Source organism: Vicia villosa, linkage group LG2 (assembly GCF_029867415.1).
Source record: "Vicia villosa cultivar HV-30 ecotype Madison, WI linkage group LG2, Vvil1.0, whole genome shotgun sequence".
NCBI lineage: Eukaryota > Viridiplantae > Streptophyta > Magnoliopsida > Fabales > Fabaceae > Vicia > Vicia villosa.
The window spans coordinates 112,884,967-112,910,484 of record NC_081181.1 but is presented as its reverse complement, the minus strand read 5'-3'; the positions used below and the strand labels follow the sequence as shown (position 1 = coordinate 112,910,484).

Below are 25,518 nucleotides of genomic sequence, written 5' to 3'. Positions count from 1 at the left end.
ACAAATTCATTTAAACCTACCTGAGTAATCTCATATAGCTGAAGAGTTGTATACTCCTTAAACCCATATACAGAGTCAAGCATTTTTTGGATAAGATAAAGAATTAGTTATGCGTGTTAATCTATTTAATCCTATATACTCAGTCTACAAAACCTAATTTATTTAATCTATATACTCAGTCTACAAATCTTAGAAAATGTCATGCGACACCTAAAAAAACTGTATCATACAACCAATCAAGTTTAGATATTAAATTTGGGACACAAGTTAGGCCTGTGTATTCGGTCAAAAAAGAGAAAGAAAGTTAGGCTCATGCATTAGAAAACTGTCTAGTTTATCCTCTTTCCACCCACCACCCTTACACATATAACTGTCATCCATGCAAATAATCAAACTAGAGGCATCAAAGTAAATGTAACACTTTTATTTATTCTGACAGCGCAAATAATCTTTCAACTGCATATTGACCTTGCTTATACTTTGGCGTGTTTGAATAAATTTGAATATGAAAAAGGTTCTAATATTAACAATTATACATCTATAATGGAACAAATTTGACTAAAAATTACATAGAGAAAATTAGCTACTATCTATTTAGCTAGCCAGAAGAAATCCTGATGCAAAAAAAAAAGGTAAAAATTTATATTGGTCTCTTATCAGTCAATGGACTGGATGTGACAAGGAGAACTAAAGAGACCTGTACAGTAAGCAGCTGATTTTGAACCTTCAGAAACAGATTCCTGATAATTGCAAGCGCAAACAGAAAAATGAAAAAGAAAATATCTTTGGCAGGAACTTCCATCAAGCTAAGCATTGGATGTAGTAATAGACAGTCATCTCTGAAAGCTAATCAGTTGGATTGTCTGACTGACTTCTTGTAACTAGCATCTAAAAATGCAAAAAGAAATTGGAGACTTCAGCCATCAATAATAAATTGTAGTACGGCGAAAATAAGCAGCCCGTCTAATAATCATCTACAGGCATCGAAAATAATTTTTTACCCCAATACCGAGAAATATTTCTAATTCTAACCTACAAATGTGGCAGTAGGGATTGCATTTTTCTACATTTAAAGAATCATACCTGATAATCAGAGAAAATTGTAACAAAAAAGGTTCTGATCTGAACTACTTCCATGGCTGCGACAATGAAACTACAGGAGTTGATGCTTGTAATCCTTTTTTACCGTGTATAGCAGACTTCAGCACTTCATATTGCTCGGTCACAGAATCATACAATGCTTTTGAATAAGCGTCCTTAGCCTACTCCATACAGAATCCATGTTTCAATAATCAGATTAAGAAGTCAAAGAACCTAAAGGATAACGAAAAAATGGTATGGAGGCACTCTGTCTATTTTTTATGCTCATAACGGCGAGGGTCAAAAACATTAGTAAGTTTGAGCATGTGATCCAATGATACAGAATACTGGGTTAGTGTACATAGATCATTTAACTACAGAGGTGGTACTCATTATAATACTAACTTCAATAAACTTTAATCAATTTCTATAACTTGCAAATGTTGGCAAATATTAATACTTAGTTTCATTAGAGAGTTTCATAGGTTGATGAGGAGGTACTGTTCTTTTGTGTAGTATCAACAAAAACAAAATGACACTTCTTAGGCAGTCACGTCTTCTCACTTCCAGCATACCAAAATGTCAATAGGTGACTTATCCAAAAAAGCTGATGTAGAGTCAATTGACAAAATAATAATTTAAAGATATAAGGAAGTTGAAGTCAAAGTCATCAAATTCTCCTAACCGTTTCAGGATTTTCACAAGCAGCAGTGATGCTGGAAAAGCTTATTTCTGGAGCAGTTGATATGCCAGTCCCATGATAGGATATAATTCTTTTCTCCCCAATTTCTTTTTCGACCTGCAAAATCTTATGGTGTCAAAAAAAATAAGGGAAATATATCAGGATCAACTCTGAAAGGAATGAACCACATACCTTTAGTGGAGGGGGCATTATATCATGGCACAATATTGCCAAAGGATAGATGTGACCTGGTGGACCTGAATGATCGACAAGCCTTCGCATATTATCCACTGAAGAAGAATCAAAGGGTGCCTGAATGCCTCATATAAGCATGGAAAAAATCATAATCAGTATTCAGTATGGAAACATCACAGAATTGGTTGTATTACATTGAGGATGTTGTGCACTTAGGATTATTAACCATCTCAACGTTCATCATTTTATACAACTACAAGCAAAAGAACTGTAATAGATCAGATTCTCAAACTTTAACATTGGATTAATATATTGGACAGCAAAAATCTGACTTAGAGTACAACCAGGAGAGAATAAAGATAGCTCAATAAGCATGGAACCAGTTATTTGTTTTCATGATAAGCAAATTATAAGGTAATAAAAATATATATTTGGCTTTCAACTGTAAACCAACTAAATACAAAAATGGTGCAGCAGAAAAGAACTCCACATTTGAGGCAAACCAGGATTCATTTTTAGCCCCCTTCTCAGCCCATCTGTAATGAACTATCCATGTACTTAACTCTACTGAATTGAATTCAAATAACATTTCCACTATTTTCAGTGAAAAGATAACTAGACAACCTTAGCAAACCAACTGATTATGCTTAAATAGAATACTAGACATGGTTGGCTCTCCTTCTAACATACTTCCTAATACCTTCTTATAAGAATATAAAATAATAAAGGAAATAAACATAATGACATGAGCTGGACTGCTGGAGTACTCTTTTGGAAGCATTAACCCAGTTAATGGTATCATGTTTCCACATTTAAATATCGATCTAAGATGTGGCAAGCTTGAAATAATAATGTACTTACACATTTTACTTTTACAAGAAAGTGAACTTACCGGTGCCCATTCCCCAGAGTTGGCAACTGGTCGATCCCTACCACCACTTGGGGCAATCCAAATTATTTGTGATCCACTCCTATAACAAAAAACAGTACATTAATATTTAACTGTGGAACATCAGTATAATGGATATTTGACCAATCAACAACTATTACACAAGATACTATCTAAGGGGAACATATCAACTACTATTACATGATCTTCCCTTTTAAGATTTGGATTCAACATATCCATTTTTAGATTTCTAGAAAACATGTATTGAAATGATGCATTGCGGTCTGAATTGGAACAAAACAAAGAAAAGCAGTCATTTTGCTATAAATCAGTATGTATACCTTAAAAGCGTAGCCATTTCCTTCAGACTTCTTGTATTTGCTTTTCTTTTCATATCTATAAGTTCTGGATTATCAAGCATGTGCTTTTTCGAATAAACACAGATCAGATTCCTACATATAAATGAAAAATGTAATTGAAGAGTTTCAAAGTCAGCCTCATTTAAATTAGGAAATAAGCCAGCCTAAATTTCAAATTTCATTAAAAAAAAGATGCACCTGCCAATACTGAAGGGCTTGCATAGAGGATCAGTTATAACTCTATCTCCTGCTACATATATCTGTAAAACAAGAAGCAGAATTCAATTAGTTCGGCATTTACATAAATGAAAAATGTAATTGAAGAGAGTTTCAAAGTCAGCCTCATTTATAGACTGTACATTAAAATAGTCAGACAATATACATGCAAATTTTACCAAGTTCTCAGCAATCTGTGGAAGTCGCATTTCAAGCAGCAATGCAATAATAGCTGGATCTGCTTCACTTTGGTGGTTTGACATCAAGATAATATTGTGCCCCTGCAGTATTTTGTTAAACCTTTCAAACAATAGTCCTAAATCTACGAGAATGTTAACATTGGGTAAATATACACAAGAACCGATAAGTAAAACCAAGGTTGACACTTCATGAAAGCCAAGGTAGTGAATATTTTGCCAGTTTTCTCATTGATATAGAAGTGGTAGGTAGTACTTAATGAGGAAAATTAGATTTACAACAACAGCTTCTTCAACTCAAATTCTAATATTGACAAATTCCAGACACATTTGTAACAGGAAGAACCTTACGCTCATAAATTTGGCTTTCTGGTTCCGGTATAATAGTGTAGCAGAATTGCAACTAAGTTCAGTTCATAATTTCATTGTGAAACTGATCTGAAGGCCAGTGGAATATCGAAAACAATCAAAAGAGTCACATGATTTGGTCAGTTACTACAATCTAGATTTAAGATTGATTTGTTATAAAAAAAAGGGTGTGACATAATTAGCATGGTAGCTTATGAAAATAAATAACTAAGTTATTTTTCATATTGCCCACCACTTTAAGAAGACTATCTTTTCCACAACACATGCATAAACTCCATATATCTCAACCTTATGCATATTGCATAGAGGTACCAACGTTAGAACTTGGTTATGGTACTTATTTTAAGGGAGGACTATTAGACTTTCTATTATCCCTTCGCCTTTTCTCAGGGGTAAAAGGTTCTGCAATATTTTACAGTAAGCAAATAAATAATACAGTGTAAAAGTAAGCATGTTAGAAATTGGCACCTGCTTAAGTTGCTCTTCCATTTGAATGAAAAGGGGCATGTTACCGACATAAGAAGTTCTGCAGAAAAAGTATCACATTTAAGAATACATATGATGCAGTAAGATGGAGCTGGCATGCATATGAAAGCGCAACACAAAGCCTACTTCTGAAGGCATGGTTTCAAAAATTTAAATTAAGCACGTGAACCAAAAAAAACAGTGATGTGAAAAAAGGATGAAATTAACTATAGATAAACTCAGAGCAAGGGAGCAAAAAGCTGAACAAGTGCCGTCTTGTCTGCATAAATCATAAATTCATAAGAGATCTCCATCTGAGGGTAAAAAGAAAACGGAGGATGAAGCCCAGTGAGTGAGGTTTAGTTAAAATCTGCAAAGGCATTTTTTTTTTTGGTTATATTGTCATTTATATCTTATGCTTAACTATGAGCAACTTACAATTGAAAACTGATGAGCACCCCATTGCAGTGCCTAATGGGTATTTCAAACCATGCTTAGCTGAGAAAGAAGAAAAGTAGGGAAGGTAGAGACAGGAATGAAAATGTGTTGGACAACTGTGTCAAAAGGGAAAAGGAAGATTCTAACTGAATAGATACATGACGGAAACAGTGGAAGGGGTGGCAATATGATGTAGGGGGTTCAACAAAACAGGAGTATGGATCTGTGAAAGAAAATTGGGGAGGCTTAGGCTTAGAGGCAGGACAGCATCTAGCTTCTCCCATTTATTATTTTATTTTCCATCTACGTGTACATATTGTAATGAGATCACTTCTCCAAATTGCTCTTACAATGTTTGCATAAATAACAAAATCTACTATCCATGTGTCATAGACTCATATGCAAATATTTCTAGAAGCTGGGAGAAATTGAAAACCATTGCATTCAGGATGTATAAGTCGGCAGCAGATACCAATAGTAGAGTAAAGAAAATTAATCTGCAGTCCCTCACTGTTCTCAGTGTCCAAGGTATTTGCTTGCAGTTTGTAGAAAGATGTTGTAGAAAGATGATGCAATCTGGAGTGGGAGTCCAAGACTCCACAAACCAAAGAGCACTCAGCTTACATGCTTTACTAGAAAACTTAACTAATAAGGTTATTAACTTGCATACAGTTGCTCCACCTACTGCTCTACTTTTAAAGAAACTTCATCCTAAAGCCTAAGTGTGAGTTGTCTTACAAAAATAACTTAGGGTAGCAAAAAATCTACATATAATGAGTAATGTCCATGCAGGAAATTTCACTAGTCACATTTGTAGACAAGGAGCAATCAATCTAAACTGATCAATACTAAACAGAAGTAAGTGTAGAAAATATTGCTTGTAACTCACTCGAAATCAACTAAGGGGCGAATATAATTTTGACCAAACATGTAGTAATCAAAAGGCTCTCTCTTTGCTTTGTGGTGTGCTTCAAAGACAAAAGGCTCCTGTTAAAAATCAGTCCGATTTTTTAGCATGATATCTCACAACAGAAAACTATAGCATAATCAACATGCATAGGTGCAAAAGGATATGAAAATTTCAAAATCAAAGACTCTATGTATGCATGGAAACAACTAGCAAAGCATAATCTAGAATTCAATCTTACCTTCACATCCAAAAATATGCGATCTAATAAGGCAGTCATATTTGACAATACAATTTCATTTGCTTTGGGATCTCCACTTTTAATAACCTGAAACATGGTTGCATACAAAAGGAAATGTAACCAAGTCACTGGTGAAAACCTGAATTTGCATACTAATTGTAGTTTAATAATATTAAACTGCCACAACAACAACAAAGTCTTATCCCACTAAGTGTGCAATCAGCTACTACTCTATAACAAATTATAAACAAATTTTATTTTTTAGGTTCATTGAATAATTGATGATGTATATGATCTATATATAGATTAGATACATTAACTATTTATCGAACCTAAAAAGTAAAATTTGCTTATAATTCGTTACGGGGGAAGTATATGGATCAACTTTCTCCATAATGTTCTATCCAGTACCATGCTTCTATCCAAATCGTTAATCAGAGGTCTTTTCTTAATAACTTCTCTAATAATTTTTCTACATCTTTCTCTACCTTTAGAGGTTTGACTTCTCTCCATCTGATCTACTCTCCTTACCGTATATTCTACATGTCTTCTCTTTACATGCTCAAACCACATAAGTCTATTTTCCACCACCTTTTTCCACTGTAGGTCCTACACCAACACTCTCTAATATTGTCATTTCTAATCTCATCATGTCTAGCCCTACCACTTAAACATCCAACGCAACATCCTCATCTCTGCTACACTTAAACTGCATGCCAACTATAGAAAATATTGACTCAACTATGTCTATCATCCTAAAGTATATTTTTCCACAAGAAATACTAGAAATAATATATTTTTCCACAAGATTTAACATAATAAAGATAAGACATAAGATTAAAAACTTACTGCACTTTTATAGTTAAGGTACACTTCTTCCATCCCTGCAGCAACACTAGCAGGCAAAGTTCCCGCTTCTACTTCTTTCTTAATTCCAGAAAGAACATCTGCAAACAAACAAATCAATATGACAAAAAATTAATACTACTAATAACAATAAGATCAAGAATAATAATAATAATCAATCATCAATATTTAAATAATTAAACCATAAAGAAAACTATATACAAACAAACAAAAAAAAAAAAAAAAGCCCTATTAGCCACAAATTTTGAATTTAAAAAAGAAAGAGAGTGAAATAGTGAATAGTAGAATTATTACGAGTGAGAGTAATTCTAACTACCTTGTTCATTTTGAGCATTGAGAAAAGTGCGAGACGAAACGGAAGAAGTCATATTAGCGAAAACAACGTTTTTCTCTTTAGGTTTAACAATGTTGAAAGCGAGAGAACAGTTAGAAGTGGAAGTTATAGAAGAAGTCGAAGATCGAAGACAGAGAGTGGAAGAACGAAGAGGTTTAGAATTTGAAGCCCTAAATGGCGAGAAAAATGCGGTTGAAGGAGAACAACACGGAGTGGAGAAGATAGACATGGTTTTGGTTTTGTGGCGGTAATTAATGCGTGACGCGTAGTGAGCGAAAGAATCGGTCATCTTGTTCAGAGAAAGGTTCGTTGGAGAATTCAAGAGAAGGATAGGGTGAATGAATCAGAGAGGAGTGTGTGGAAGGGTGAATGGGTCTTTTTGGGTTGCCATTGTTAAGGACCAATCGTTTTGGAGGTGCTGTTGATTTGACACGTGGATTTTATTTGAACGGATAAGATTCGTTTTAATTTTTTTTATTATTTTATTATTCTTCTCTTGAATATTTTTGTTTTCTTTTTTATATATTGCTTGATTTTGTGATACGCATATCGTTTTCTTGTGGGATATGATGGCTCAAAGATAGTATATAAGGTAATAATGGTTTAAGCTTTGTCCATATATTGTATTTAGCTTTTTAATTTAGCCTTGCAATTGATAAATATTGACAATAATGTATAAAAATATGGTGTAAGAAGGTAAGTGTATCAAATTTTACCAATTAAAGAAGATTAAGGCTGTGTTTCTTTTAAGAGAAATTATGAAGAGAGAATTAGCAAAGAGAGAAATAGGAAAGAGATGTTCAACTTCTCTTGTTTGGTGTGTAGAGAAATAGAATAGAGAGATTAGATTTTAGTGGAACCCACGCCTTTTTACGGTCTTCTCAATTATGAGAAGAAATGAGATAGAAACATGCTCTTTTATTCCATTTCCAGTTATAGCCCTCATTAAATTGCCAAGCCCTCATTAAATTGCCAAGGTCTTTACGCCAAGGTATAATACTTATAAGACTAATTTTTAAGAACAAAATTACTTCAAATTTTTTTAAGGCCAGATTGTGGCTAACATTAACATCATGTTGATGAAAAGGTGATTTAAATATCAAAACCAAAAGTGACGAAATAATAACAAATAAAATGAATTAAAATAATTAAATAATACATAGCTAAAATTAAATAAATATGCAGTAGTATATATAAATAATATGAGTAAATGTAACAAAAAACTGAAGAATTAACTACTATATTTTCAATTTTATTTTATTAATATGAGATGTATTTAGATATGGGTATTTTTGTCATTTCAAAAAATTATTTTAAATCTCTCTTCTCTATTTCTTACCTCTTTCTCTTATTTTAAACCATACATCAAATCGTTTATATTTCTCACTTATTTCTCTCTTCTCACTCTCTCTCTCACCTATTTCTCTCTTCTCAATTTCTTCTTTCAACCAAACACACCCTAAGTATGACTAGACATACACCCGTGCATAGCACAGGATATGTTCTACCAAAATATTAATATATTTTTAAAAGTTAAATTAAAATATATATTATAATTATTTAATAATAGTTGTGCTTTTAATTTAATGTATACATTAATTTAAAATAAAAAGTTAATAAATATTCATAAAATTAAGAGAAAATAAAATAATATAACATATAATTTTATATATGCATTAAGATTTTGACGGGAAATTTTGGTGGGAAGAATTTCTAAGATTATAATTTAGTATGATATTACAAATTTAAATTTACGTATGCTTGATATTTGATGTATCTTAATAATTATCAATTAAAATATAATTATGTCAATCTCATGTAATTTGGTCACATTTTAATTGGAAAAACATGAGTTTTATTCGATAAAAAAATTTGTTAAAAAAATATTACGATGATTGTTATTATGGCACCTTCTAATCACAAATACTTATAATAAAGACATTTGCACATTACTAGACCAAAAAAAGAAGACATGTACCTTACTAACCAAAAAAAAAAAAAAGACATGCAACTTACTTGACCAAAAAAAGAAAAAGACATGTGCCTTATTGATTCAACTCTCTTTATATTCATACTATGAAAGTAGTATTTGTCAAACTTTAAGAAGATGGTTATAAGAACTTGTCTATAAATTGACTTTGTCAATTCAATAACTTGTAGATACTTTTGTAAAAAATCCAAAAAATATTAATAACTATAAAGAATACATGATTGTTTTTTGTATGGCTTTTAATTTATGTTCACTAGGATTATGCAATTACTTAAGTTCCTCAATCTTTTTGGTCAATAAAGACATTGAGTATAGCATTAAACCACATGAACCACGAGGGAAATAGACCCATCTCCACTTTCTATTTTTGTTTTCACATTCATCACATGGTGATCTCATGGCATATGCCACAGCCGACAACTTTTTCTGCGCCATATTGGATGCATTTATATCAAATCAGAAGAATTTACCTCGCATTAAAAAAACACTCCATAAACTTGTGATTACAAAAGGATGGAAATAAGTGTTTGCTAGATTAATTATTTAAAAGTGTTTGCTAATTAATTTTTATAAAAATCACTAGAAAACTTAGTTCATATTTGGATTTACAGTCTTCTAAAAGTCTAGTATAGAAATCAATATTTTAAAAATCGGATCGAAACGGCCGATTTAATTGATTGAACCATGAACCGGAGATGAATTTGATTGGATCAACCTTTCAAAATCACTAGTGAGTCAAAACTATAGTAGAACCGGAAAAACCAGATTGAACCATCCAAAATCATTCGAACCATAGATCCGAAGCCGGTTTTGTAACCATTCTGTTAAAAAAATGCATCAAATTAGCCATTTTTTTTTAAATTAATATGTAAATATCAAAACTTAACATACATTCTTCAATCACAAAAAAGAATTTTGTGTTTTTATTACAAACATACAAAGTTTTAAGTTTTGTCACTCCGTTACAGTTTTTCTTTCAACGACACTTCATCATATGTAGTGGCAAAGCCAGCGCCTGGCTAGATAAGGTTGCTGCTCGGGCTCGTCCTTCCTCTATATCGGTGGAAGAAGCGATTCAGTGGCAGCTTTTGTGGGAGTTGAACGTGCGAAACGAGACGAATCCGGACAAAATTACTTCTGACGCCTTTAACGACAAGACTCTTAGTCCCGGTCTGCTCCTCTTTTCCTCTTATTTTGTTTCAGCTTTTCTTATTTCTTCTTCTATTCTCTATTCTAAATTTGGAATTGTTGTGTTGATGCGATTATGAGGCTTCAGGGAATTTGCTCGGTTCTAATGATGTTGAAGGAAACTTGGAGGTTTTGGATCTGTATTAGATGCTTGTTCTTGATGATTTGATTTGCAAAGTATTGAAGGTTGTTGAAGATTGCTTTGGAATGGAGAAGGATTGTGTCGGTGTTGAGCTGCAAGTTGATGATGTGTTGTTCTGAGTTGTTGTTAATTCGCGTCGGTGTTGCAGAATTTTATAGATCCAACACGAATTAGGTTGTGATGTTGTTTTGTTTCTGTTTTGAGTGTAAGATTTATGCAGGTTGAGATGTGGTTTATGAATCGGTATCGAATTGTTGTCGTTACCACCATTTTGAACTTGCACACTAAGTGTTCGGTAAATTGCCTCAACCAAGTTTCTTTTCCTTTTCGCTTCTGTTGGTGATGAATTATTGTTAATTATGGTGTTAAATAGCTTCATCTCTTTGACTATCCTTTTTAGTTAATTATGCCTAAGAGATGCTTATCTCGTTCCTACCAGTTGTCCTCACCAAGTCAGAAATCTGAAGGTAAAATTTGCATACATACATCTTACAAATTTTCTTGTTTGCCTTAAAAACTTAAATATTGGATATAATTGTTGCATGACAGCTTGAACTTCTAATTTCTTACAGATTATTTTTTGGATATAATTTTCTGATTGATTTTCTTTTGACTATTGTTTGAAATGTTTATGTTAATGTGTTGGTATATGCAGCGTCTTTTTGTAGTCATACATCAAGGTAGAACTTGATTTTGTCTCCCATAAAAATATTGGTGAATGCTTATGTTTGACAGAGGAATTTCGTAAGTTTTCGATAAACCACAAGTCCACCGAGGACAAGTTAGAGGTCTAGTATACTACTAATCTTGATTCTATCTTATTGTTATATGTTTACTAATGTTAATATAATGCATTTCCTATTTTATCTGGATTATTTCAAATGGATTTAGTTTTTCGATTGTCGCTTAATATCAAGATGTTATGAGATAAGGATAAACCAAGATATTTTCACATTATCCATGTTGCTCACATAGTTCTAACTTTTCTAGTATTGACTGATACAATTTAGATGGAAAAATCCTTATTGAATGTTTGAAGTCTTAATCCTCAACCTATTTTAGTTATATATTATTGTGTCACATCACCATGTCAATAATTTCTTGTTGAAATTTTGCGTATTTCTTTCTTTTTCTGATTGTTCCTTTTTCTTCGGTAGCAGGTGAAGAAAATGATTGTATATGCTACGCTTGATGTGGTTGAAAGATTGAAGAAAACTAGGTAATTAATAGCCGACTTCTCGGCATTTGGTTATGAATTTGAGAAGACAAATATAAAATTGTGGTTTTTAAATTTTTGCTCCGACTTTATAATTTTTCTGCCTCCGCCACTGGTCATATGTTTGTCGTAGTTCAGCTCGAATTTGATTTTTGTTGTTTAATTAAGTGTATTGAATTGTTAATTTTTTATATTCTATCTTTTAATTTAGATATTCTTAATTATTTAAACTTTATTTTAATTATTATGTTCTATTATTTTACTTTTGGTTTGAATTAGTTTAACTTATTTTATTGTAATTTTTTAATTTGTTTAAATTATTCTTAAATGAAGGTTGAAATGAAGTGTACAACTATGTTGTGTTACTATATGTATTATCGATATTGTTTTATTAAATTTGTGATTGATTTTTAAAATATTTATTTTATTAAGTAGTGAATATATAATTATGTGTGACATTTCTATCAAAAATTAGTTTCATATTACTAGTTTATTTAATAAACGGTTTGACCATAGATCTAACCGATTTAAGCAATTAAACTATAAACCAAAAGCTTTAACAGTTCGATCTCCGGTCCAATTTTTAAAACATTGATAAAAACTTTGATTTTGATATATTTAAAATTTTCACTTTTGCATCTAAAATTAATTCTGACTTAATTTATACTCCTTCGTCCAAATTATAGAACGTTTTGGGCATGTCACACGAATTAAAAAAATGCAATTATTATTTTATATGAAAATAATATGATGTAAGTATAACTTTACAAAAATGTCCTTTAATAATTACATTGAAAAGCGAAATTAAAAGAATATGAAAAAGAAAGAGTAATAAAATGATAGATAATACTCCCTCTGTCTCAAATTTTAAGACAAATTCATTTTTTTGATGTATTGAATAATTAATGTATTTGGTCTATATATAAGACATATACATTAATTATTCAATTGATCTAAAATTTAAATTTTTCTTATAATTTAGAGCGGAGAGAATATATTTGAAAAAAATTGCATCAATGCTCTATAGGAATCCTAAATATAATTTAGGACAAATTTTTCTCCAAAGCAATTTAGGACAGAAAGTACTTTTGTCTAAAATTTTAGTTAAAAACTGAGACAATAGCAAAGTAAGAAAAAAAATTCAAATAACCATGTTTAATAAATAAATTACACCAAAAATCATGTTTTTGGCAAAATTACGCATATGACCAGGTTTCAGAGGTGGTCTCCACATAGGAGCCACCTCAGGTGGCGCCAATGCCCATTTGTCCATAACATATGCGCCACCCAGGGTGGCATCAATGTACATTTTTTCCTTTTTAGCCACCTAGGGTGGCGCCTAGGTGCTTTCCCTTTCTTTTCTTTTTTTTTTGCTTTTTTTTTGTTGTTTCTTTACTATTTTTTATTTTTTTTTGTTTTTAATTTTTTTTTGTTTTTTTTCTATATATTATAATTATATATTAAATATATTAATTATATTTTGTTTTTGATTTATTTAAAATTATTTTAACATAATGAAAAAAAACAATTAAATAAATAATTAGACACGTAGTGTTTAATAATATATTTAGGGAAGAAACAGTACAAATACGAGAAATGCAAAAACAACATTACAAATACGGAAAGTACGGGACAAACATCACAAATACGAAAAAGAAGTGAATATTTTTAAAACATGGATATTATGCTATTCATGACCCCTCGGACCACGACCCCTCCGACCCGGACCATGACCCCTCCGACCGCCAGTTCCGCAATCTGGAACTGTTCGAATCCGATTGGAAGGATCTCGAAGACCCACTTCTCCACGACCCCCCCTATTCCTTGGTTGTTCTTGTTGTGTCTGGGTAGGTGGGCCTCGTATTAGCCCCTCCATGCGCTCATTGGACATGTATTCTTGTATGTTGCTGTCAAATAGTCGGGTCCCCATGCCCTCAAAGATTTGTCTTGGCGGTGGAGTTGCGTCACATGGTCGGTAAAACCCAGCGCTTGATTGACCTTGAAAAAATGGCATTGTTTGTTGGGGTGTGGTGTACCCATATTGTTGGTGTTGTGGAAATTGGGGTGTGGGGTATCCATGTTGTTGGTACTGTGACGATTGAGTGGTCATTTGCTCGTTTGGGTCGTAATCGTCATCTAGACCCATGTCGGGGCTGGGTTGCCTATTGTAGCTGGAGGGGCCGGCGTCGCCGTGTTGTTGGATGAAGGCCCATGATTGTTGCTGGATGGGTTGCCTAGTGGAGGAGGAGGGGCCGGCGTCGTAGTGTTGTTGGGTACTTCCCCACGATTGTTGTTGGACGGGTAGCCTAGTGGAGGGGTCGGCGTCACGGAGTTGTTGGGTGAAGCCCCATGATTGTTGTTGGATGGGTTGACTTTGGTAGGGCGTTGTTGGTGTTGTTTGATATTCCTCATGGTCAGGTTGTTCGGATGTTTGGCGTTGTCGGCGTTGTTGGCGTTGTTGGGGTGGTTGTTGGGGTGGTTGTTGTGCGTATTGTTGTTGGCGGGGGTCGTGTAGGTAGTAGGGGTCGGACACATACATATCGGGGGTTGTGACTGTTCTATACCAAGCAAGGTATCCCGCGGTTGGAAACATGGGGAGTTGGGCAACAGGGAATTGTAGCAGACGGCTGCGACGCTGCTTCCACATCTCACAAAATTCAGGTGCGAATGTACGATAATCTGCGTGGTCCCATTGATTGTTAACTCTTTTAATATGCCAGCGACCCAAATCAGTGGGGGGATCCGGGATCGGTTGATGCATGCCAAACTGCAGTCTCACACGGTCAGATTGGTGCATCTCCACGATGTTGAACCTTATTATCGGTACTACTGCAGTCCAAACTTCCCGGTCACTCTCGTTTGGCTCATGGTCCAGCAACAAGTATGGTCTCCAATTAAACTGCGTAGGAGAAAAAATAACATATTATTAAAAAACATGATGAATTGTAATACATCTATATGATCATATAAAAGTTTAGGGGTAATACATCTTCAGCTCGGAGGTGATCAATTAGGTCCCGATACAAAACAACACTCCCCCTCGGATTCTTACTGTAATCCAATTTAGGACCACAGAACCTAAGAAAAAAGAGCAAAAATGTTATTTCAGATTTTTATGTAAAAGAGAGTTAGCGTTCAAGGAATAGCGTTGAAAAAGAGAAAAAGACGTACCTTGTTGCATAAGGGAACGTGTAGTTGTTCCTGCCTACAGGGGATAGCGTCGGCATTCTCCACCAACCCCATACTTGTAGGAGGAACGCACATCCATAGAAGGTGCACTTCTCGGCAACCGCGTTCTTACAAAGAGACTGGTATAACATCGCCAAAACGGCGGACCCCCAACTATATTTCCTAATCTTGCTAATACTATCAAATTTACTTAAATAGAAAAAGTTGACAGTGTTACCTGTCGACTCCGGGAATAAAAGTTTACCAAACATCAGCATTATATAGACCTTAGTCATTAACCAAACATGCTCCTCGGTAGAGTTGTCCATAAAGACGAGTTCATCATAGTAAGCTCTAAGGGAGACCAGACTGATACCCTGGCCTCTTGAACCTTGAGTAGGCACAACTAGATCTCTTCCCAACACTCTCTCACACATTGAATTAGCATGTTGAACAGATCCATTAACAGCCTTGCCATCAATGGGCAGACCAAGTAACATATAAACATCCTCTAGAGTAACAGTACACTCACCTATTGGAAGATGTAACGTGTGGGTTTCAGGCCTCCATCGCTCTTGTAAGGCAAGGATGAATTTTTTGTCTATGGTGTTGTTGCTGACTTTTATGATATGTCCAAAGCCACATGCTTGGAGATTCGGAATAATCCTCTCGTCGGGTTCAACATAAGCGTGAGAACGTGTACGGAATCGGTCAACAGCCTAAGAACCACAAATAAATCGATTAAACTGGATATCATATACGCATAGGTGTTTAGAAATAAATAAGTATAAACTTACATAGGTCGCCAAATTCGCTCTAGTTCCTCTGTGTGTTTCACCCATGGTAAGAAGTTGTTGAGCCATTTTCAAGAACTCTTTAAGTTTTCTGCGGATTTGAAAATGCAAAGTGGTTTTTTGAAGAAGAAGAATATATGTTGGTGAAAAGAAAGCAAGTCTATGAGAGTATTTATAGAGGGTTGGTGGTTGCTGATGTTAAGTGCATGAGGGCCAAGTGGTGAGCATGCATGTGATACAGATATCAAAGTGATAAAGATGGGTTCACATGCATTCTGTGTTGAAATGACCATGCATTCCCGTGTTTTGTGCTGACTTTGTCTAAGCATGCATGCATTAATTGTTTCTGGCAGAATAGACTAGGCCTGCATCCCGTGTTCGGTGCTGAATTGTCTAGGCATGCATGCATACAGTATTTCGATGCAGGTAGATCACATGCTGGCGGATCAGATTAGGGTTTTGGCAGTGGGGACCACTAGACAAAATTAGGGCAAAAAAAACAAAAAAAAAAAAGAAATTGAACTAATGCGCCACCCCAGGTGGCGCCATGCTGGGAAAAAATGAACTAATGCGACACCCCAGGTGGCGCCTACATGCAACCATATTTTTTTTTTTAAAAAAAATTAGGGTTAGGGTTTTCTTGGTTAATTTTAGTATTTTTAGGGTTTTCTAGCCGTTGTTTCACCGAAAATAATTAGCACACAGTCTTCGCATGTGATTGTACAGTGTGATGGAGTCTGATCAAGTCGACTGTGCTGCAGTTCACCAGTGTCAAGCACACCTCAAATCAACTCAGTACATTTGTGACGATTCAGGCATTCATTTTCCATCAACTTTATTCGCATGTGATTGTACAGTATGGTTGTGTCTGGTCAAGTCGACTGTGCAGCAGTTCAGCAGTGTCATGCATACCTCAAATCAATTGTGAAACAGTCTGGTGTGCAGCAGTGTCATGCATTCATCAAATCGACTCAGTACGCATGTGATTGTATAGTATTCGCCTTCATAATTGTCATCACTCAATGTTCGTCTACATAAAGGAAGCCTATAACGTGTAAAATAACACAACACATTACACATCTGATTACACATCTGAAATAAAACTCTCTACCCACTCAACAATGGCCCCTCCACAATACATTATCAACGCTCATGTTTTTGGCGAGACCTATGACAACGAAGAAGTTGGTTTTCTGTTTAGAAACACTGAGGTTAAACGATTTTGTTTAAGCAGAAAAGCAAATTTCAGTTACTTCAAAGGGAGATTAGAGACGAAGCTTGCAATGGGTGGTGTATCCCAGATTTTTTACCAATATCGATTTCTTCGTGGAGACAACCCGGTCAAGTTTATCCAAGTTGAGATCAAAGACGATGAAGACATGCAGAATATGTTTGCCAATCATGAGTATTCTGGTTACGAATGCATAGAACTGTATGTTACTCTACCAGAAGTTCAACCCACGCAAATGGTTGAGTCACAAGTCATTGATGCACTTGGAGACGAGCAAGCAGAGGTCGACGTTGTAGATGAAGAAGAAGAAGCACCGGAAATAGAAGTTGATAACCTGGTAAACGAGGTAAGTGAAGATGAACCGGAAGTTGTTGTACCACGAGATCAAGTGCATATGCCTCCAGTGCACATGAGGAACCTGAATTTTGATGGGGATGACGAACCATCGACTGATATTTTCTATGATCCATACACCCAAACAGATCAACGGTTAAAAGTAGGAGACAGATTTCGTTCTAAGGAGGCATGTATCATGGCCATAAAAAGATTTCATATGGCAAACAATGTTGATTTTAGAGTTGATCGCGCCAATGTCGAAAGGTACAAAATTTACTGTAGAAACACTGATTGTGGATTCAGGTTGCATGCATCATACAGGAAGAGAAGTGACTCATGGGTTATAAGATATATTTCCCAATATCACACATGTGTTAACACAAATGTTTCACAAGATCGCCGTAAGCTAAGTTATGACATCATTTGTCAAGAAATCTTGCCTCTAGTTGAAAAAGATCTATCGTTAAAGGTGAAAACGATAATCTCTCATATCGTTGCAACGTACAACTACACTCCGTCTTATAGAAAGGCGTGGCTGGCGAAGACCAAGGCAATCGAAGTTGTGTATGGAAATTGGGAGGATTCGTATAAACGACTCCCACATTTCTTATATGCGCTTCAAATTTATGCTCCTGGAACTGTTACTATTTTAGAGACCCTTCCGGCGCAATCTCCAGACGGAACATCACTTCAAGGAAATGTGATATTCCACAGGCTCTTCTGGGCTTTCCGCCCATGTGTACAAGGATTTTCATATTGCAAACCAATTCTTCAAATAGATGGAACTTGGTTGTACGGAAAATATAAAGGCACCATGTTGATGGCTGTGGCTCAAGACGGAAATAGTAACATCTTTCCTGTTGCTTTCGCTCTTGTGGAAGGAGAAACTGCTGGAGGTTGGGGTTTCTTTCTCAGAAATCTTCGGACACACGTTGCCCCCCAACCTGGACTTTGCTTGATTTCAGACAGACATGCTGCCATCGAGAGTGCGTACAACAATCCAGCAAACGGGTGGCAAAACCCTACATCAACGCATGTTTACTGTATTCGACACATCGCACAAAATTTCATGCGGGAGATAAAGGACAGGGCTCTTCGGAAGACTCTTGTCAATGTCGGATATGCGTTGACTCAATCGACGTTCCAATATTATCGCCAAGAAATTGTAGCGGCAAATCCAGATGCAGGCAGATGGGTAGACAATCTTGCTAGAGAGAAATGGACCAGATCATACGACAACGGGAAGCGATGGGGGCACATGACTACGAATCTTGTGGAGTCTATGAACGGAGTGTTTAAGGGCATCAGACACCTTCCGATTACTGCCTTGGTGGAAGCAACATACTATAGGATGGCTTCTCTTTTCGCAAGAAGAGGTGAGCGTTGGAATGCAGTTATAGAATCCGGACAATTATGGAGCGAAACATGCGTCAAATTCATGAAAGAGCAATCTGCCAAAGCCAACAGCCACATTGTGACATCTTTCGATCGATTCAACCGGACCTTCAGTGTTAAAGAAACGATTGACCATAACGAGGGCCTTCCGAGACAACAATATAGGGTTCTTATAGATGAAGGGTGGTACGATTGTGGAAAGTTTCAAGCCTTTCGGATGCCATGCTCTCATGTAATTGCAGCATGTTCGTATGCGCATCAAGATCCGTTAGCACTTTTATCTCCCATTTACAAGGCGGATACCTTGCTCGGGGTGTACAACAACTCATTTCAAGTGATGGCAAAGGAGGATTATTGGCCTGCGTATGAAGGGGACGTGGTTTGGCATAATGATAACATGCGGAGAAAGAAAAGAGGTCGCCCGAACAGCACCCGGATCACAACCGAGATGGATCATGAGAAAATGGTACGAAAGTGTAGCATATGTCGTGAAGTCGGGAACAATAGAAATACCTGTCCTAACCGTGGATCAAATTCCACCAACAATTAGTTGTATGTCTTTTGTATTTTGTATCTGTATTTTTATTGATAATGTTTTTGTATTTGTATTAGTATTTGTATTTGTATTTGTATTTGTATTTGTATTATCCTTTATTAAATCAACTATTTATGTCTTTGTCTCGTAGTGAAATTGTCTTCATGGCCCATACTGCCACTCTTTATTTTGGACAGTCAGTCAAATACGCATGCTTTCGTCTAGTCCCATCAAGTCAGTCATTGATCAGTGTGTCTGCATTTATCGTACATGTTAGGCGTGCTTGTAAACAGTACGCAACATCATTACTTTTTTTTACCCACTACTATTATAAATTAGGGGCTCCTATGGTTGAGTTTACACACAGATACACAAACTCCAAATACCAAACAATCACACAAACACAACCATGCCTCGCCGGACAACCATTAGGCCAGATGGATGTCACCGGACAACAGAGTTGCCGCCCCGGAGATCAACATGGCGTGCCGAACCTGAATCGGAGTATCGCAGAAGGACCGGACATGTCATATTCTCACCCGTCAAACCTCCCATGCCGGTTATGTTTTGGAATATCTCTTCCGTCGAGCAACTCAAGAGGACTCTCATGAGATTTTTAGAGGGGGAGTACGAAGCCGACGAACAAATAAGAAGCATCAAGAGGCTTAAAACAAGGGCTGATGATGTGACTGGAGCAACGATAACTTTCTGGGATAACGTGGAATACGACATTGATGCCATTCAAATGATGCATGGACCTAATGACATTGTTTTAACCGTGGTGATTTCTTAGATGTTTTACTTTATCTTTTTCTGTTGGTTATTTTCTATGTACCTTTTAATTAATGAATGAACTACTCTTTTCCGTGGACGCTCGAGTTAGCTGATTCACTGATCTTATCTGTTGCAATTTAATATATATATTTTTTTAATACTTTAAAATAAAAACAATTTTATTAATAAATAAAAAAACAAAATATAATTTATTTATTTATGTTAAAAACAATTTTATTAATAAATAAAAAAAATTAAAAAAAAATAGTATATAAACATTTAAAAAAAAACAAAACAAAAAAAAAATGTGCATAGGCGCCACCCTAGGTGGCTAAAAAGGAAAAAATGTACATTGATGCCACCCTGGGTGGCGCATAGGTTAGGAGAGATTACTTGGCGCCACCTGAGGTGGCTCCTACGTGGAGACCACCTCTGAAACCTGGTCATACAGGTAATTTTTCCAAAAAGATGGTTTTTGGTGTAAATAAATTATTAAACATGGTTATTTGAATTTTTTTTCGCAAAGTAATACCGATGACATATTATGTCAATAAGTTAATTTTTAATTAAAAACTAAGTCATACTTTTAATTAAAAACTAAATCACTAGCAAAGTACAACCCATTACATAATATTCGTATATTGTGGATATATACCTTTAGACATCTTGAAAATGAACAGATTATATATTTTAGGGTTAATGAATTTCTTGGTTCCTCTAAATATTGCAGGTTTATTAGCTACGAAATTTGACGTTAGGGACCAATAATTCGGAAGAAAAATTTTGAAGGGACGATTTCTTGAAAGAAAATTTTGGAGGGACTAAAATCGAAATTTGAAATATTTAAAGGGACGAAAAAGTTCATTACCCCTATATTTTAACCCTCAATTTTTCTCCCTCTAATTTTCTGTCCCACTCTCTGGCTCTCCAACACGTGGTTTCTAAGTTCCTACACTTTACAAAGACATATCCAATTCATTTTCACATGGATATATCCTATCATAAATTATTTCCTTAAACTTCAACTCAATAAAAATTATTTTTTTGTATTGGTAAATGAATTTGGCAAAATTATAGTGTGCCAAGTAATTTTGACAAAAGCTGCCCTTTAAAATTTTTAAAAAATCATGTCACTAATTTCGTTAAATTCACCATCTATCCAAACGTAAACTTAGTTTTTGGAATGGTATTATTGAGGCTTAGATATCATGCGAAAAACCTTATCGAATTCATCAATAATAGCATAGTTTAAAGATGAAAAATCTCTAGCATCTCAACATGAAACTACAATAATTTGCTAAATCTCAGTGACTGTCATTAAGTACTGTTTGATAAAACTCATGTATGTAAGTACTATTGATCTTTATCATCCGAGGGTTCTCTAGGAAACAACAAAACCGCACCAAACTAATTTAACCAAGGAAGTTCATGATCACCAAATGAAGCACCAAATTGCAGAGAACAAAATCAGCAAAAGCACGTTCGGGCGCAAGATCCTGCAGAAGAATGAAGGACCAAATTATCAAAAGAATATATTAACAACAACAACAACCAAGTCTTATCCCACTAAATGGAATCGGCTACATGGATCAACTTCCGCCATAATGTTCTATCCAGAGCCATGCTTCTATCCAAATCGTTAATCCCGAAATCTTTCTTAATAACTTCTCTTCTATCCAAAAGAATATCTTGTGTGAAAAAAATAATATGAAGATAGCACATCACTTCTTCATTTTCTTTTGCTCTTGCTTTGTTTTGTCTAGTTAAAGATGTATAGAATCTAGCTCCTCTAAAGTGAGTAAAGTGAAAGATCAATGGTTGTTATTTCAAGAAACCTATGATTTGTTATGATATACTCACATTATCCGCTTCTAATTTTTTAATAATCAATGGTTGATAATACACACTTTACACTTTGAAGTGAGTTGTTCAATTTAGAGGAGCTGGATCCAAGGATATAAGTGTGAAATATAATATGGAAAATGAAAAGAAAGCAAATATAATGATATTATGGGAATATGCGGGTTTCAATTTAGCTCATATACATCAAGATAAAAATCAAAAATAGAAAAGAGAATAATTTTTACCTTGAATTCCTTGTTCTCTTTGTTGACTTGGATCCGGAGACAAACTGATTCAAAAAAAGGATTATAACATAGATAAAGAAGACAAGGACTAAATGTATGCACATGTATCAAGTAGGTTTAGAAATCTCAGTTTGTTGGTATATAAATGGGCATAACATGCTAACTCGCTGATCGTAAAAGATCATTGACACTTACCGGCCAAAACCGCGGTTCCTACGCAAGAGAGTACTCCAGAAAGGAAGGAGTTAAATGGAAATGTTCCAACCAGAGCCATGTAAACTACCTATTCATAAAGAAAAAGGAATGTAAGTTTTAACAAGAGCATTGCATGTTAACATCAACATAGGTACCGACCTCAAACCTTCACCAAAAACTAATTTCTATTTGCAAACTGTCAAAAGTGAGAACTCGTTAAACTAGAAACTGAAAGAGTATCCAGTAAAGCAAGATTAGTAGATCACATATTTATGGCGGTAGTTCATCAGCCCACAATCTGCCACTACATTGTTTTGCTAGAATAGCTAAGCATGAGCTATCTTATTACACTTTTCTAGTGCACGAGTGAATGTACATCCTCGATGCTGCTGACCTAAGGAAATGCAATCCCCTACAAGTTCTAAGCAAGGGAATTCTGCTTCTGTATTTAGGAGTGATTTTGATTCTTGTTTTTCTTATATTGAAGCTTAGAACTCGGTTAAATGAAAGTTACGAAGTGATTGTGTTTCAAATTCCTGCATAAATTTATACATATCTTCTGCACAATCCATATTCTGTTGGTAGTTCATGGTTCTTAGAAAAAATATGTGTTTAATATGAACTCTTTTGTAATTAATTAATGTTTTCAGCCTAGAATATAAGTGGGGAAAGATGAACCTAACCACTGAGGCGTATTGTTTGTACTTTGTAGACATAGCTAAGCATGACCTATCTTATTACAATTTACACATTGTTTGAAACAAATGTTTAAGACATAAATCAAAGAGATAAAAAACTCCCTATCCCTACCTTCTAGCTGACAAGCATGTAAGGGGAATGAAACACACACAAGTGCATTTAGTTTATGTTTGATTAAATCACACATGATTATCATTCAATTTCAATTCCAATTCCAATTTGGACTTCAAATGTAAGTGCCTGAACTCTGAAGGCCTTGTTAGCTACATCTTACACATACAGCTTGTGACCCCTACGTTGTTTTCATGCTTAAATGTGCTAAGCACTATAATGTATTTCTAATATAAAAGAGATTGTATCTTTCAAGAAAATAATAAATGTGAGTAAGGGGATGTTTAAATCACCATATATTGTCTGTAGATTGGCATTGTTTAGTCTATGTGCTTCAAATTAAGCATAATTTAGGCTACCCAACCCTGCTTGCCATTATTTTTCATGAAAAAATCTCATAAATAGCACCCCTATGGCAATAAGTTCTTTTTGTTCCACACTCCACAGACAACATTGAAAGAGATCTTTTTGGAATATATAAATCTCTTTTCAGTTTTCTTTTTTTTTTTTTGGAAATCTTGGTATCCGGCCTTGCAATAAGTTTTCATATTTTTTTTCAGTTTTCATATTGGTTGTTGAGGAAAAAACGTAATTTTTCTGATTTTTTTTAATTAAAATTAATATTAAAATCAAATTTTAAAGGCAGGACCCCCAAAATGAAAGAGTGTGATTGAAAGGAAAACCTTAAAATAGCTTACTAAGTTTGCGTGTTTATAAATTTATAGCTTTAAAATCTCTTGGGTTGGGAATCTCCTTTCATTATTGAATATCAGATGACATACATCTCTAATACACTATCATTCTAGTTGTAGAAGGTTTGGGGTTAAATTGTGTTCGGAGGCAACACTTCATTGAGTTAGTAATCAAAGTGGTGCCAATGTCTCATGCTCAGGGTTGAATGAGGGAAAACCAGAAGCACATTAGATTTCAATACAGTATTTAACCTGTTAACATCCACAGATTTAGATCTTTTTCATATATTCTAGTATAGATTAAAAAGTCAATTCTGTTAAAATCAATAGTATGTTGTACTTCTGATTTGATTGCTCGGTCTCAAACAAGTTGGGTGTTGTCGATGATTCTAGGTTAGTTTGAAACCGGAAAAATCAACTCCCAGTAGAGTACATACATACTTGAAAATAAATAGAGCAAATCAGTAGAATTGAGGTTCCCAACAACACGCAATTTTAATAGCATAATTCAGACATAGGTAAGATATTCATCAGCAACTTCAGCTTGTTACACTTAAAATCCAAGAGATAATTACAGATAATTGAACTTGAGATTTCGTGATGTTTCCATTAAAGTGTGGAAATAATGCAATGTTTGCAGAATCATAATCGTTTACAATTTGGTTTATCACCTAAACATAGCCTAATCTTTAATCAATATATGCTATGAAGGATTGTTAACAATTATAAATAAATAAATAAAAACCTACACATACAATACAAGACATGCATATAGAATAATCGCTATAAAAAATCCAAACATTTTCAACAAAAAAAAAATCAGGAAAATATATGAAGATCATGAAGTCAAATAACATTATTTTCAATTTTATTTATATCTAAATCTAGATCGATTAAAATTGAAGACAGTGAATGAGGATATTGCGAATGCAGAATCGAACAAAAACGACAGATCTAGGGGAAATACCTGAAGGAGAGCGGTGAAAACTGCGAATGCAACATAGAGATCGATGATCTGAAAAAAAGAGGGAAATCGGGGTAAGAGAAGCGTAAAGAATTTGGGAGAAATGAAATGAAAAGGGAAAGAGGGATGGGACCTTGAGATTAGTAGGTGTGGCGGAATATGCAGACCAAATCGCGCGGAATAGATCTTGTGCATCCTTCGTGGTGGAAGATGTTCTTGCCATTCTCTTCTCAACCTTCGCTTCACACACTCTCTCTCTCTTTCAAGCTCTAACTTGAACCTGTTTCTACTGAAGAAGTCGTCGTCGTCACTTGTGATTTTTCTAATTTTTTTTTTTTTTTTTTTTGTATTTTTAGTCTAAAGATTCAGTACAAACAAATTGTTTTTTTATTTTACATTTGAGAGTGATGCTTTTTGCACCCGCACTATCTACTACTAGTAGTAGGGCTAGGGCTGCTATTAGTCCTATGGAACCGGAAAATCACTCGAGAATCGGTCCATTGCAACTGGACCAATAGATCGGCCGAAATGTTACTCGGTCTGGAAATGGATATTTTTTTTATTCGATACCAAAAATGAATACTATATTAGATATTTATTAGATATTTTTGTCGGATATCCAAAGTAACGGTCTGGTTTCGGTCCAAAAAAATATTCATCACTGTTTCGGTCCGGTCCAAAAAAATATTCATCACTGTTTCGGTCCGGTCCAAATTTATCCAATTATTATTTCGGTCTAGTTCTCGGAATAGCAAATACGGT

The 25,518-nt window shown here is 34.8% G+C and overlaps 2 protein-coding genes across 2 annotated transcripts; both read right to left on the bottom strand.

Moving 5' to 3' along the window:
- Window positions 1-405: 405 nt before the first annotated feature.
- Window positions 406-7,618, bottom strand: LOC131651805 (glycerol-3-phosphate acyltransferase, chloroplastic). Its single transcript, XM_058921507.1, has 13 exons — window positions 7,222-7,618; window positions 6,888-6,985; window positions 6,039-6,125; window positions 5,780-5,877; window positions 4,456-4,513; window positions 3,601-3,702; window positions 3,404-3,465; window positions 3,188-3,298; window positions 2,850-2,928; window positions 1,955-2,074; window positions 1,766-1,879; window positions 1,084-1,262; window positions 406-888 (listed from the first exon to the last, which is right to left on the bottom strand). The coding sequence occupies exons 1-12, from the start codon at window positions 7,526-7,528 to the stop codon at window positions 1,128-1,130; spliced, it is 1,371 nt and encodes a 456-aa protein (XP_058777490.1). The 5' UTR covers window positions 7,529-7,618; the 3' UTR covers window positions 406-888; window positions 1,084-1,127.
- Window positions 7,619-21,214: 13,596 nt separating this feature from the next.
- On the bottom strand, window positions 21,215-25,066 carry LOC131651804 (dolichyl-diphosphooligosaccharide--protein glycosyltransferase subunit DAD1). Its single transcript, XM_058921506.1, has 5 exons — window positions 24,890-25,066; window positions 24,760-24,807; window positions 22,291-22,378; window positions 22,096-22,139; window positions 21,215-21,504 (listed from the first exon to the last, which is right to left on the bottom strand). Exons 1-5 carry the CDS (start codon window positions 24,977-24,979, stop codon window positions 21,421-21,423), a joined length of 354 nt encoding a protein of 117 aa, XP_058777489.1. The 5' UTR covers window positions 24,980-25,066; the 3' UTR covers window positions 21,215-21,420.
- Window positions 25,067-25,518: the final 452 nt, after the last annotated feature.